The sequence below is a fragment of the Eleutherodactylus coqui genome, chromosome 3 (genome assembly GCF_035609145.1).
Source record: "Eleutherodactylus coqui strain aEleCoq1 chromosome 3, aEleCoq1.hap1, whole genome shotgun sequence".
Taxonomy (NCBI): Eukaryota; Metazoa; Chordata; class Amphibia; order Anura; family Eleutherodactylidae; genus Eleutherodactylus; species Eleutherodactylus coqui.
In genome coordinates, this window is record NC_089839.1 from 1,564,973 (window position 1) to 1,578,990 (window position 14,018).

The 14,018-nt window shown below is 51.5% G+C and overlaps 1 protein-coding gene across 5 annotated transcripts; it reads left to right on the top strand.

The window, feature by feature from the left end:
• Positions 1 to 2,273: 2,273 nt before the first annotated feature.
• Positions 2,274 to 13,687, top strand: ATF3 (activating transcription factor 3). Of its 5 annotated transcripts, none has more exons than XR_010791135.1 (5): positions 2,274 to 2,393; positions 7,457 to 7,701; positions 7,889 to 7,996; positions 9,773 to 11,380; positions 11,460 to 13,687. XR_010791135.1 is itself a non-coding variant. In XM_066595051.1 (4 exons), the coding sequence occupies exons 1-4, from the start codon at positions 2,336 to 2,338 to the stop codon at positions 9,989 to 9,991; spliced, it is 630 nt and encodes a 209-aa protein (XP_066451148.1). In that variant the 5' UTR covers positions 2,274 to 2,335; the 3' UTR covers positions 9,992 to 13,687. The 5 variants fall into 5 exon arrangements, 1 of the variants encoding a protein (XP_066451148.1); XR_010791134.1 differs by having other exon boundaries at positions 9,773 to 11,341; positions 11,401 to 13,687; XR_010791136.1 differs by having other exon boundaries at positions 9,773 to 11,281; positions 11,440 to 13,687.
• The last annotated feature ends 331 nt before the right edge of the window (positions 13,688 to 14,018 follow it).

Sequence of the window (14,018 nt, forward strand, 5' to 3'; positions counted from 1 at the left end):
AGATATGAATAGATAGATAGATATGAGATAGATAGATAGATAGATAGATAGATAGATAGATAGATAGATAGATAGATAGATGATAGATAGATATGAGATAGAGAGATATGAGATAGATAGATATGAGATAGATAAATATTAGAGAGAGAGAGATGAGATAGGAGATAGATATGAGATAGATAGGAGATAAATAGATATGAATAGATAGATAGATATGAGATAGATAGATAGATAGATAGATAGATAGATAGATAGATAGATAGATAGATAGATAGATGTGAGATAGATATGAGATGGATAGATAGATAGCAGATGGATAGATAGATATGAGATAGATAGATATTAGAGAGAGAGATGAGATAGATAGGAGATAGATAGATAGGAGATAAATATGAGAGAGATAGGAGATAAATATGAGATAGATAGGAGATAGATAGGAGATAAATATGAGATAGATAGATAGATAGATAGATATGAGAGAGATGTGAGATAGATATGAGATAGATAGATATGAGATAGATAGATATGAGATAGATAGAAAGATAGATATATATAGATATGAATATATAGATAGATATGAGATAGATAGATAGGAGAGAGAGAGATGAAATAGATAGATAGATAGATATGAGATAGAGAGATAGATATGAGATAGATAGATGTGAGATAGATATGAGATAGATAGATATGAGATAGAGAGATATGAGATAGATAGATGTGAGATAGATAGATAGATATGAGATGGATAGATAGATATAGATATGAGATGGATAGATAGATAGGAGATAGATAGATAGATATGAATAGATAGATAGATAGGAGAGAGAGAGATGAAATAGATAGAGAGATAGATAGAGAGATAGATATGAGATAGATAGATGTGAGATAGATATGAGATAGATAGATATGAGATAGAGAGATATGAGATAGATAGATGTGAGATAGATATGAGATAGATAGATATGAGATGGATAGATAGATAGCAGATGGATAGATAGATATTAGAGAGAGATGAGATAGATAGGAGATAGATAGATAGATATTAGAGAGAGAGATGAGATAGATAGGTGATAGATAGATAGATAGGAGATAGATAGGAGATAGATAGATAGATAATGGATAGATGGATAGATAGGAGATGGATAGATAGATAGATATGAGATAGAGAGATATGAGATAGAGAGATGTGAGATAGATATGAGATAGATAGATAGGAGAGAGATGAGATAGATAGAGAGAGAGATAATATGAGATAGATAGATATGAGATAGAGAGATATGAGAGAGATATGAGATAGATAGATGTGAGATAGATATGAGATGGATAGATAGATAGGAGAGAGAGAGAGATGAAATAGATAGATAGATATGAGAGAGATATGAGATAGATAGATGTGAGATAGATATGAGATAGATAGATAGATAGCAGATGGATAGATAGATATGAGATAGATAGATAGATATGAGATAGATAGGAGATAGATAGATGGATAGATAGATGGATAGATAGATAGGAGATGGATAGATAGATAGGAGATAGATAGATAGATAGATAGATAGATAGATAGATAGATAGATAGATAGATAGATAGGAGATAGATAGATAGAGATCCTGTTGAGATAGTGATGTCACTGTTGGGAAATTAATCCCTTCTTGCTGATGGTCTCCCCTGTGCCCCATGGTACATGTGATGTCTTGTAGATGTCTTGGTCCCCTTCTTGCTGACGGTCTCCCCTGTGCCCCATGGTACATGTGATGCCTTGGACATATTTTGGTCCCCTTCTCCTGACTGACACCTTCCAACAATCAGACCCCTTGATGTTCTGTAAGATCCTTAGAAGAGCCGAACTTTATATGGGGGACCCGGGACCCCCGGTAAATGATGGCAGCGGAGTGCAGACTACTATGTACATATGATTGGCTGATTCTGAACACAACCGCACCATAATGGGGTGATCACATGGAGTTTTTTCTATTTTTCCGCCTACAAGATCAGAGTTTTGTACGGAGATGTCCAGATAACGGGTCACGTGGAGTCTGTCCGATGGTTCGGTATTGCCGGATGTGTTGCTACCCGCTGTCTGTATTCTTTACCCCTGGAGGCTCCTGCAGCCGGCGCCCCTCCCCCCGGCCGCTCATCGCCTGGTAACGGGGAGACAAACATGAAAACACCGATCAGCGGTGCCCTCTAGCGGCAGCAGCCGGGAGCAGCGGCGCCCTCTGCCGGCCGAGATGTCCGCTGCTCCTTGCATCACCGGGCGCTTCTCTCCCCGGGCGGCTATTCTTAGAATGACGTCAGGCATTCCTGCACGGCCCCTCCGCTATATAAGGGGTGATGCAACCGGGAGAGCGGCTCACAGTGAGCGCGGCACTCCGAGGAGCTCCGGCAGCAGGTAGGTGCCCAACTTACTTCTTCACTCGGACGGAGTCCTCACCGGCGCCCTCATCCCAGAGCCCCCCTGCGGCCCCCCCATCTCAGCGCGGAGGGGACTGATTGATACAATGTATAGATGTTGTCTCCAAGTGATACAATGTATCTGGTCATCTGCGACGTCCCGGCGGATCTGCTGGATCTCCTCGCTGGGATCCCCCACATCAGTGGAAAACAACCCAAAAAGTTCTTTGGCAGCGGCAGAAAGTTGTGTTTCCTCTGTGCTTGTCTGCGGGTCATCCGGTCCCGGGGAGGAACAATGTAGAGATGTAGCAGAGCCCAGTTTGCTTCTGTGGGGAGAAGGTGGATTAAATGTTGTGCGCACACTCGGCTCTGCTGCTCCGGTGTAGAAGATTAGATAATTCCTCTATGGGGACAATTATACTACATTAGAGTGTAATAAACTGGGGCATCATGATGAGTTGTGGTGCGCACTCAGCTCTGCTACTTCTGGTATAGTAGGGACACTCCGGGTCATTAGATATCTATAGTGGAAGGTAATATACTGTTATACTATGAGTTGTGGTGCGCACTCGGCTCTGCTACTTCTGGTATAGTAGGGGCACTCCGGGTCATTAGATATCTATAGTGGAAGGTAATATACTGTTATACTATGAGTTGTGGTATGCACTCAGCTCTGCTACTTCTGGTATAGTAGGGGCACTCCGGGTCATTAGATATCTATAGTGGAAGGTAATATACTGTTATACTATGAGTTGTGGTGCGCACTCAGCTCTGCTACTTCTGGTATAGTAGGGGCACTCCGGGTCATTAGATATCTATAGTGGAAGGTAATATACTGTTATACTATGAGTTGTGGTGCGCACTCGGCTCTGCTACTTCTGGTATAGTAGGGACACTCCAGGTCATTAGATATCTATAGTGGAAGGTAATATACTGTTATACTATGAGTTGTGGCGCGCACTCGGCTCTGCTACGTCTGGTATAGTAGGGGCACTCCGGGTCATTAGATATCTATAGTGGAAGGTAATATACTGTTATACTATGAGTTGTGGTGCGCACTCAGCTCTGCTACTTCTGGTATGATAGGGACACTCCAGGTCATTAGATATCTATAGTGGAGGGTAATATACTGTTATACTATGAGTTGTGGTGCGCACACTCGGCTCTGCTACTTCTGGTATAGTAGGGACACTAGAGGGGTCATTAGATATCTATAGTGGAGGGTAATATACTGTTATACTATGAGTTGTGGCGCGCACTTGGCTCTGCTACGTCTGGTATAGTAGGGGCACTCCGGGTCATTAGATATCTATAGTGGAAGGTAATATACTGTTATACTATGAGTTGTGGTATGCACTCAGCTCTGCTACTTCTGGTATAGTAGGGGCACTCCAGGTCATTAGATATCTATAGTGGAAGGTAATATACTGTTATACTATGAGTTGTGGTGCGCACTCAGCTCTGCTACTTCTGGTATAGTAGGGGCACTCCGGGTCATTAGATATCTATAGTGGAAGGTAATATACTGTTATACTATGAGTTGTGGTGCGCACTCAGCTCTGCTACTTATGGTATAGTAGGGACACTCCAGGTCATTAGATATCTATAGTGGAAGGTAATATACTGTTATACTATGAGTTGTGGCGCGCACTCGGCTCTGCTACGTCTGGTATAGTAGGGGCACTCCGGGTCATTAGATATCTATAGTGGAAGGTAATATACTGTTATACTATGAGTTGTGGTGCGCACACTCGGCTCTGCTACGTCTGGTATAGTAGGGACACTCCAGGTCATTAGATATCTATAGTGGAAGGTAATATACTGTTATACTATGAGTTGTGGCGCGCACTCGGCTCTGCTACGTCTGGTATAGTAGGGGCACTCCGGGTCATTAGATATCTATAGTGGAAGGTAATATACTGTTATACTATGAGTTGTGGTGCGCACACTCGGCTCTGCTACTTCTGGTATAGTAGGGACACTAGAGGGGTCATTAGATATCTATAGTGGAAGGTAATATACTGTTATACTATGAGTTGTGGCGCGCACTTGGCTCTGCTACGTCTGGTATAGTAGGGGCACTCCGGGTCATTAGATATCTATAGTGGAGGGTAATATACTGTTATACTATGAGTTGTGGCGCGCACTTGGCTCTGCTACGTCTGGTATAGTAGGGGCACTCCGGGTCATTAGATATCTATAGTGGAAGGTAATATACTGTTATACTATGAGTTGTGGCGCGCACTCGGCTCTGCTACTTCTGGTATGATAGGGACACTAGAGGGGTCATTAGATATCTATAGTGGAAGGTAATATACTTTTATACTATGAGTTGTGGTGCGCACTCAGCTCTGCTACTTCTGGTATAGTAGGGGCACTCCGGGTCATTAGATATCTATAGTGGAAGGTAATATACTGTTATACTATGAGTTATGGCGCGCACTCGGCTCTGCTGCTTCTGGTATGATAGGGACACTAGAGGGGTCATTAGATATCTATAGTGGAAGGTAACACTTTGTTCTCCGCGTTCTTTGGCATCTGCTGACCCTGTCGTATATCACATGTAGCAGAGTCACTATCGGTGGGGTCTGTATACACTCCAGGTGTAGCAGAGCTGAGTTTCTCGCATGACTCATCCTGATGTCACGCTTGTACAGGGCATTTCCTGGTGGCGCAGTGTGTGGCCAGGAATGTGCGTGGAATTGGTCGCACGAGGATCTCCGCCTGCTGATGAAACTGCCTGGTAATACTTTCAGTTCGCGCTGCAGTTCCTCTTTTGCCTGGAGGGGCGGCAGAGAGTTCGTCTATTATTCATTTCCTGAAACTGACACCGAATGTAGCGTAGAATGCTGCGCGGAACGCGGCGAGACTCCGCTGTGACACGTAGGATTACGTATAGAAGGGACAAGTGCCGGATTATCAAGTGTTCCGTACTATCGGATGATCAGAAACCGCTTGGAGTCAGTCTGAACGAGCGGAGACAACTCTATCTTCTAATTCTGTGCAGTCTATTGCTCTCTGTTATCACCCAATCCTCAGTTCCGTGTGTGCCATGTTCAGAAGCCGTGCAGCCGTTGTCTGGCTGTGGGGGGCCATATTGACCCCCGTGGGGTGTCGTCTGACCCCTCCGGCTCTCCATCTCCCATCAGTGGTCGGGTGTAAGCTCAACGTGGCCACAAAGAGTTCAGTTAAACAAATCCAACTCTGCTACATCTTGTATGAGCGCCATGGCAGCTCATCTCCGGCACCCGCTGCTGGAACGGCTCCTCCTCGCGGGCGCCTCGTATTCTGCGTGTAGCTTTTATGCGCACATTACGGAGTGCTGAAGCCCCGTTGACTTTCATTGGCGTTCAGACCTGCACTTTACACGCCTGGAGAAAAACGCAGCATGTCGGCCGGAGAGGCCATGAGTCAGCGGTCCTGCGTAAACATGCGCCATTCATGCGGACTTATACGTGAAATTACCAGACCTGCTTTATTTTTCCTCGTGATCTTGGGTTTGTAGCGCTTCGGGATTCGCGCCGCGGGGTTTTCACGTGTATCTGTGCCTAAAACTCAAACGCCCCCGGGTGTATGTTGATACAAATTGTTTTCCCGCCCGTGTGAAGATGCGCTAACACGTGCGTCTGGTCACATCGCTTGCCCAGCGGTGATCCCGGCTAGAATGACGCAACGCGGTTCGCTTCCTGGGGGCATCACCTGTTTCCTGGTTTCATCACAGGAAGGAGAAGTGGTCGTGCCGCGTCAGAACGCTCGGGGTCGGTGCGAGGGCGCCGGCGATTTAATATTAACCTGGTGGACGAGCATGTGACGGCTGCACCCCATGACCTCGTGGCAGTGGAGCTGCTGCACATGCTGAGTCTTGTAGTCCCACGGCAGTCGGTCAGCCATGATGTCATCGGTCTGTAGAGTCTGATTAATCGCGGCGCTGGCGTAACGAGAGGCTGCTTTACATCTCGTTAACTTTGTACTTTGTAACATAAGCGCAAACAACCGCGGCGACGTCTTTGTGTTCCTGACGTATTTTATCACTGGATGACAACCTTTGACCGTGTGACTCAGCGGGCCGCCGGCGCCGGGAGCGTTCGCCTCGGAGATATTCACACTGCCATCCTTCCATCCGATCTGCGGGGAAATAGAAGCTGTGTACGTAGACGTGTGACTTCGCAGCGGTGCGCCCCATCCGCATGACAGTCGCCCAGCAGGTCTGTGGCCAGCGGATTGCACTTGAGTGAGGAGTAAAATCCAACGCCAATGCCGGTTACCAAGGAAACCGCGCTGAAAAAACCGAAACTAAGAAGCAATTTTCTTTTTTTTGTGTGTGAAAAACCTCAATCTGTGTGAAAATGGCAGGGAAGTTGTCCGCAAAAGCAGCCCGACTCCTGCCACTGCTCGGTCTGCCACCCGGCCGACTCCTGCCACTGCTCGGTCTGCCACCCGGCCGACTCCTGCCACCGCTCGGTCTGCCACCCGGCCGACTCCTGCCACCGCTCGGTCTGCCACCCGGCCGACTCCTGCCACCGCTCGGTCTGCCACCCGGCCGACTCCTGCCACCGCTCGGTCTGCCACCCGGCCGACTCCTGCCACCCGGCCGACTCCTGCCACCCGGCCAACTCCTTCTGCTCAGTCCACTACTGCCAAACGCCTACCGTCCAACTCCTCCTACTGCCCGACTGTCCAATCGGCAATGAGAGCAGCCTGCGAATAATGCAAAATGCTGCGCTGTCCTAAACGGTTTACGGCTCGTCCATGGCCGTGTTTGGTACTGCAGCTGAGCCCCCTTCAAGTGAAGCTGCAGTTCCAGATGCAACCTGTGGACAAGTGTGGCGCTGTGTCTTTCTGATGCTGACAACCTCTTTAATATCGACGTGGCTGCCATGACGGAGGTCATCTGTTGTAGAGGCGAGGCAGTGATTAGCGATGGCGGACGTTCCATTCAGAGGTCTGGGAAAGCTGGGTGGTACATTCAGGGAGGGATGCTCTGCAGACAGGCCGTCGCACCGCTTCTTGTAGAGCGCCATTTCTGTACGCATAAATAACGGCATTATCTTTCGCTTTCAGTCAAAATGATGCTCCAGCACCCAGGACAGGGCTCCGCCGCCGAGGTCAGCGCGTCCGCCATCGTCCCGTGTCTGTCCCCCACCATGATGTTCGCCTTTGACGACTTTACCAATCTGACGCCGCTGGTTAAAGAAGAACTCCGGTTCGCCATCCAGAGCAAACGTCTCGCCACGCGCCCGCTCTGCAGCCTGGACACGGTGGTGGTGGCCGACCGGCCCATTGAGATGTCCGTCGCCAAGACAGAGGTAGGTCCTACCGACACGAGACGAGTCCGAAGCAGATTTAACCCCTCATTGCACAGCGCTTGCCCATGGCAACCAGTCAAATAGCCGAGAGCTGATTGGCTGCCGAGGCGACGCTTTCAGCCTTTCAGATTCCACTGCCTTGCTGCGCGGACGCCGTTAACCCCTCGATGTCCTTTCTCATTTGTAGTTCGTCCCCGAAGAAGATGAAAGGAAAAAGAGGCGACGAGAACGGAACAAGGTGGCGGCCGCCAAATGCCGAAACAAGAAGAAAGAGAGGACGGAGAGCTTACAGAAGGTGAGGGGGGCGCCGGACCACCTGACCTAATATTTAAAGGTGCCGTATAGAGACGGAACCTACCAAATTAAAGCCGCAGTTCCAAAATGGCCGCCTCAGCTGTAGCTCAGCGCTAGCACTGCGCTTAGTTGGTGGATTATTCCGAGGTTCACTTGAGGCCGGTTCCGCGATTGCCCGCTTCGAGGATCGGAGTCCAGATTGTGGGCATTCGCGGTCCGATCTAATCGCCAGAGTATCCAATACTGTAGCAAATTATAGAATTGGCGCACGGAATGGCTTTCGCAGTCGGTCCTCAGTGGCTGGCTGCATTGTGAAGTATACCGCGGGGTCATGCGCCATATTTTTGAGCGCGTGGCGCTGAGTTCTGCCCTCAGGGGCGTGGCACAATAATACGTCGCATTATAGAATCCGCTGGACAGCGAGCTCTGAGGCAAACGTCTCACGGGCGAGCGCGATATTTAGCCGTGAAACTCGGTCCAATATTGCGTGTGGGAATGCGTGATGTCCCGTGGATGCGCGTCGTTTTTGCATCACTCCAGCCGAAAGCCGCGCCGGGGATCGGCAGTGTTACCATTGCTCTAGCGGGAGCCTGGCGCCGCGCCTTGTGTTCTCCGGCCCCGTTGGATATGCTGTGACTATTGTTTCCTCGTATGACCCCAGTCTCACAACACACAAATCTTGCGCGATTTTCTCACCTGTGTGCAAAGGGGTTTTAGCGCCATCGGGGGCCTTTCACACGGACGGATTAGGCCGCACGCCGCGGCTGCTTTTGCTCCCTGCGGATTTTGATCGAATAAGAAACTGGCGTAAAACCTTCCTGCCGTTCGCATCAAACTCGCATTTTGAAATACTGCCAATCCGCACCAGGATTTGGCGCCAATCAGTGATGCCGATATTTTGCCGAAGCCGCGGCACGAACGGACTCGCAGTTTTGTGGTTTTTATCTGCGATGTGGACTCCAATCTAAAATCAGATCTCCTGAACCGCGGCGCAAATCCTCACCGCGAAGAACGTAAATATCCAGATGTCAACATAGAATCTGCGGGAACATTGCGGAGTGCGAGCGGGCCGCAGCCGCCATTACTGTACATTACAGCTTGCGCTCTTCCCGAGTGATTTCACCGTTGATCCCGGAGCTCTCTGGGGGTCCGAGGGAAGGAAGGGGTTAATATTAGATCTGGGTCCTTCGAAAAGCCTCAAATCCATTCACAGCTCTATAGTATCACATGAGAGAATTCTGTATATCTGCTGCTATCACTAGGGGGCGCTCCTTACCACCCTGCGGACCCCCTGATCTGTGCCTGGGACCCTCCCTTTCTGCCCCCTGATCTGTGCCTGGGACCCCCCTTTGTGCCCCCTGATCTGTGCCTGGGACCCCCCTTTGTGCCCCCTGATCTGTGCCTGGGATTCCCCCGCGGGCCCCTGATCTGTGCCTGGGATCCCCCTTTGTGCCCCCTGATCTGTTCCTGGGATCCCCCTTTGTGCCCCCTGACCTGTGCCTGGGACCCCCTGACCTGTGCCTGGGATCCCCCTTTGTGCCCCCTGACCTGTGCCTGGGATTCCCCCTTTGTGCCCCCTGACCTGTGCCTGGGATTCCCCCTTTGTGCCCCCTGACCTGTGCCTGGGATTCCCCCTTTGTGCCCCCTGACCTGTGCCTGGGATTCCCCCTTTGTGCCCCCTGACCTGTGCCTGGGATCCCCCTTTGTGCCCCCTGACCTGTGCCTGGGATCCCCCTTGTTCTCACACTAACCTTTTCCCCTTTTTGCTTCCCACAAGGAGTCGGAGAAGCTGGAGTCCATCAATGCCGATCTGAAGGCGCAGATCGAGGAGCTGAAGAACGAGAAGCAACACCTGATCTACATGCTGAACCTGCACCGGCCCACCTGCATCGTCCGCGCCCAGAACGGCCGGACCCCCGAGGACGAGCGCAACCTCTTCATCCAGCAGATCAAGGAGGGAGCGCTGCAGAGCCTGGTGAGCGAGGGGGTGAACTGAGCGCCCTCTGGTGGACACTACCTGAACTTCAGGCTCTGTTCCCACGAGCCGTCGGCGGATGGTGACTGTCGCCGCGATCCGTTCGCTCGCCGCTGCTCCATCTTGGCGGCACGAAGGGATTTTTACTTTTACACTCTGTGCAATTATTTTATATATGTTGCTGAACGCAGAAATGTAAGAAAAGTATGAAAGTCGGCGCTGTGGAGGCCAGAAGGAGGCGCGAGCAGCACCGCGGACCCTCACTCCTCCGCATCGGAAGACGCCATCGTCATGTGTCCGTCCGCTCTCCGGATGGCGCCGTTGTGTTGGCTGCGGCTCTTCTATGCGTCATGTACTCAGCGGGCGCTGTGCGCTCACTTACTCAGCGCGGTCTGATGGCGAGCACGGGGGCTGCGGAGCTTGTGTGGGACTGACCAGATGTAGCAGAGCTGAGTTTGCCACGAGGGGCGCCACAGAGTGCAGCTCCAGGCTGGATTCATGCTAGGAGAAAACCGTGCAGGATTGTGCGTCGCGAGATGCAGGGAAATCGGCGCCGTTCTCAATATCTCTATTTCCATGTAGAGTTTTCCTCTTCCAGCGCTGCGGCGCGACAGACGGGCGGCGGTCCGAGCAATCTGCATCTTGCGGCGGACCCCCCAGTGCAGGTGCCGCGGCTGAGCTGGCTTATTCAGGAACCTGGCAGAAGGCCCAACTGACACAGACAGGGGCCACCAGGTGCAGTAGGGGGCCACTGTAGGATTTAGGGACCACCAGGTGCAGTAGGGGGCCACTGCAGGTTGTTAGGGGCCACCAGGTGCAGTAGGGGGCCACTGCAGGTTGTTAGGGGCCACCAGGTGCAGTAGGGGGCCACTGCAGGATTTAGGGGCCACCAGGTGCAGTAGGGGGCCACTGCAGGATTTAGGGGCCACCAGGTGCAGTAGGGGGCCACTGCAGGATTTAGGGGCCACCAGGTGCAGTAGGGGGCCACTGCAGGTTGTTAGGGGCCACCAGGTGCAGTAGGGGGCCACTGCAGGTTGTTAGGGGCCACCAGGTGCAGTAGGGGGCCACTGCAGGTTGTTAGGGGCCACCAGGTGCAGTAGGGGGCCCGCTGCAGGTTGTTAGGGGCCACCAGGTGCAGTAGGGGGCCACTGCAGGATTTAGGGGCCACCAGGTGCAGTAGGGGGCATCTGCAGGATTTAGGGGCCACCAGGTGCAGTAGGGGCACGCCACAGGTTGTTGGGGGCCACCAGGTGCTGTAGGGTCTGCCGCAGGTTGTTAGGGGCCACCAGGTGCAGTAAGGGCCCACCGCAGGTTGTTAGGGGCCACGGCGGGTTGTTAGGGGCCACCAGGTGTAGTAAGGGGCCATGGCAGGTTGTTAGGGGCCACCAGGTGCAGTAGGGTCTGCCGCAGGTTGTTAGGGGCCACGGCAGGTTGTTAGGGGCCACCAGGTGCAGTAGGGTCTGCCGCAGGTTGTTAGGGGCCACGGCAGGTTGTTAGGGGCCACCACGGGGGAAGTTTTCCACAGCAATCGATACTGCGCAGCATTTCCAGCCGCGGTGACGTAACGTTGGGTGCACCACCTGCTGCAGCTGCCCAAAGGGAACCCTAAAGTGTGGAGTGGCCGGAGCTTAAAGGGGTTCTCCGGTTACTGGACCCGTGTGGGAACAATAAACAGATACTTGCTGCTCCGCAGCCACCCGGGTCCAGTGCTGCAGCCCGCTGCGCTCCCGGTGATTATGTTGCAGCAATGAGAGGCCGCAGCGTCCCGTTCCTGAACTCCTGGCATCATGGCATTCGGATTGTGAGCGCTGATGCCAATAAAATAAGCGGCGGCACTGCAGCTTCTCATTGGCCGCAGCGGTCACCTGATATCCTGTGACATCATCTGTCCTAACAATCACCGGGACCGCAGCGGGCTGCAGCACTGGATCCCAGTATACCAGTGCCTATTATTTGCCCACAGGCGGCCTATTGCAGTGGGGGTCCGGTGACCGGAGCCCCCCTTAACCTCGGCTCCGGCTGCCCCGCTTCACACTGCGCACATTTTACTGACGGTCTCCCATAAATCTGCTCACAAATGTCCAAAAAATCAAACTAATCTCAGAGTATTAAAGTAGGAGAACGATGTGGGGGACTGGTTAGTTGTGCCGGACTACAACTCCCAGCATGCCTCCTCTAAGGGGACGGCCCCCTGCTAGATGACCGCTGCTGCCACCGCCATTTCATGTTTTCTGTATTTCACTTCACGCTTAATGATGATGAAGCCAAAATTACCTCAGAAGCGGCGGCGGCCCCAGGAGCAGCGGCCCCAGGAGCAGCGGGGGCGGCCCCAGGAGCAGCGGCCCCAGGAGCAGCGGCGGCGGCCACAGGAGCAGCGGCGCCGCCATGTACGACCCTTATCTTCTGTACCAGAACTCTTGTATTCGTACATGTTGGCCGCCGGCGCTCCTCATCAGTATGGGGGGGGGGGGGGATAAACTGGAACTAAACGCTAACGGCTGACCGCCATTCATGCGGGATTTGTGTAGGCGGTTCTGCTGCTTGTGGGGGTCAGTCACTCAGGTGACCTTGGAGGGTCTGCAGCGCAGGCGGTCGCTGACAGTCATGTGACCCTGAGAACTGTTGTCACTACTGCTGCCTTAAAGGAATTGTCTAGATTTAGAAAAACATGGCTCCTTTTTTTCCAACAGCGCCGCCCCTGTCCACAGGCGGCGTTACAGCTCAGCCTGAATCGCTGCAATAGTGGGAGGCGATGGCGATGGCGCCGGCGCTCTGCTGATCCTGGACAATCCCTTTAAAGGGCAGTAAATGAGGAAGAGCTGCTCCCGGTGCTCTGCGCTGGCGGACATTAGTCAGTGACTAAGCATGTGATGCTGGTGGTCTTGCCTGTAGGCTTGTAGGGTCGGGGCTCATACAGAGTGATGGCTCTTAAAGGGATTACAAAAAAGGTTTACTTTTTTTCTGCAGAAATGGCGCCTCTAAGGGCCGTGTCTGGTATTGCAGCTCAATCCAATTCACGCGGTCCTACCCCTTTAATGGCGCCATTCTTACAGTACAGTAAGGCTACGACCGCCCTGTATGATTCCGACTTCAAGGAGTTGTTGTGGGGGAGAGGAAGCGTCCCGCAATACCAAAAATCAGCGTCCGCTTCCGCTTTTACCTTTGAACATCCCGAGGGTCTTGATAAGGACGACTGTTCTCTGCGGCGACCAATCCGATGGCGCGAAGAATGAAATCTGATTGGTTGCTGTGAGCAGAAAGACAACTTCACCTCCCTACTGGCTCTTTGTGTTTTGTCTTGGGTGTTTCGGCGCCGCAGACGCTCAAACGCCGATCGCATCTAAGATGAGGAAGTCCTGATGTGGATGAAACTATCAGGCGGGGTCCGGGGCGAGCCGCCCGTAAACTGGCCCCCTGCAGATGAGGTATCTGCTCCACGTGGCGCAGGCGTCATGCTGGGTATTGTCTCTCGCTCTTCCGTGCGTTCTGCGGCCTGTCTGTTAGCACTATATATGTCTATATAATATTATTATTTCCACTTTGGCGCAATATCTGCAGGATCAGTTATCGTTGTGGTACGTTGTCCAGCGCTCACCATATTACAGGTGTGAGGCGAAGTGCATGTTTTCCGTCCGTCCTAATTATAAGGTACTTTATTACCTTCGTTTTCTATTATGAGGTTTTTGTGTTTTGATACTTTAATAAATACGCGATTTTAAAAACCGTTTCGCTTCTTGATGTTAGAAATTGATTTCGGTGTGGGAAGGGTTAAAGGGGTTGTCCCGCGGCAGCAAGTGGGTCTATACACTTCTGTATGGCCATATTAATGCACTTTGTAATATACATTGTGCATTAATTATGAGCCATACAGAAGTTATAAAAAGTTTTATACTTACCTGCTCCGTTGCTGGCGTCCTCGTTCCCATGGAGCCGACTAATTTTCGCCGTCTAATGGCCAAATTAGACGCGCTTGCGCAGTCCGGTCTTCTCCTTTTCTCAATGGGGCTCCGTGTAGCTCCGTGTAGCTCCGCCCCATCACGTGCCGATT

What these genes read in the sequence shown, in the direction of transcription:
- ATF3 (XM_066595051.1), top strand. Translation starts at nt 2,336, where the DNA reads ATGCAACCGGGAGAGCGGCTCACAGTGAGCGCGGCACTCCGAGGAGCT. An exon ending in CCGAGGAGCTCCGGCAGCAG is followed by an intron (nt 2,394 to 7,456) that starts GTAGGTGCCCAA and finishes TTTCGCTTTCAG; the next exon opens with TCAAAATGATGCTCCAGCAC. An exon ending in GGACGGAGAGCTTACAGAAG is followed by an intron (nt 7,997 to 9,772) that starts GTGAGGGGGGCG and finishes GCTTCCCACAAG; the next exon opens with GAGTCGGAGAAGCTGGAGTC.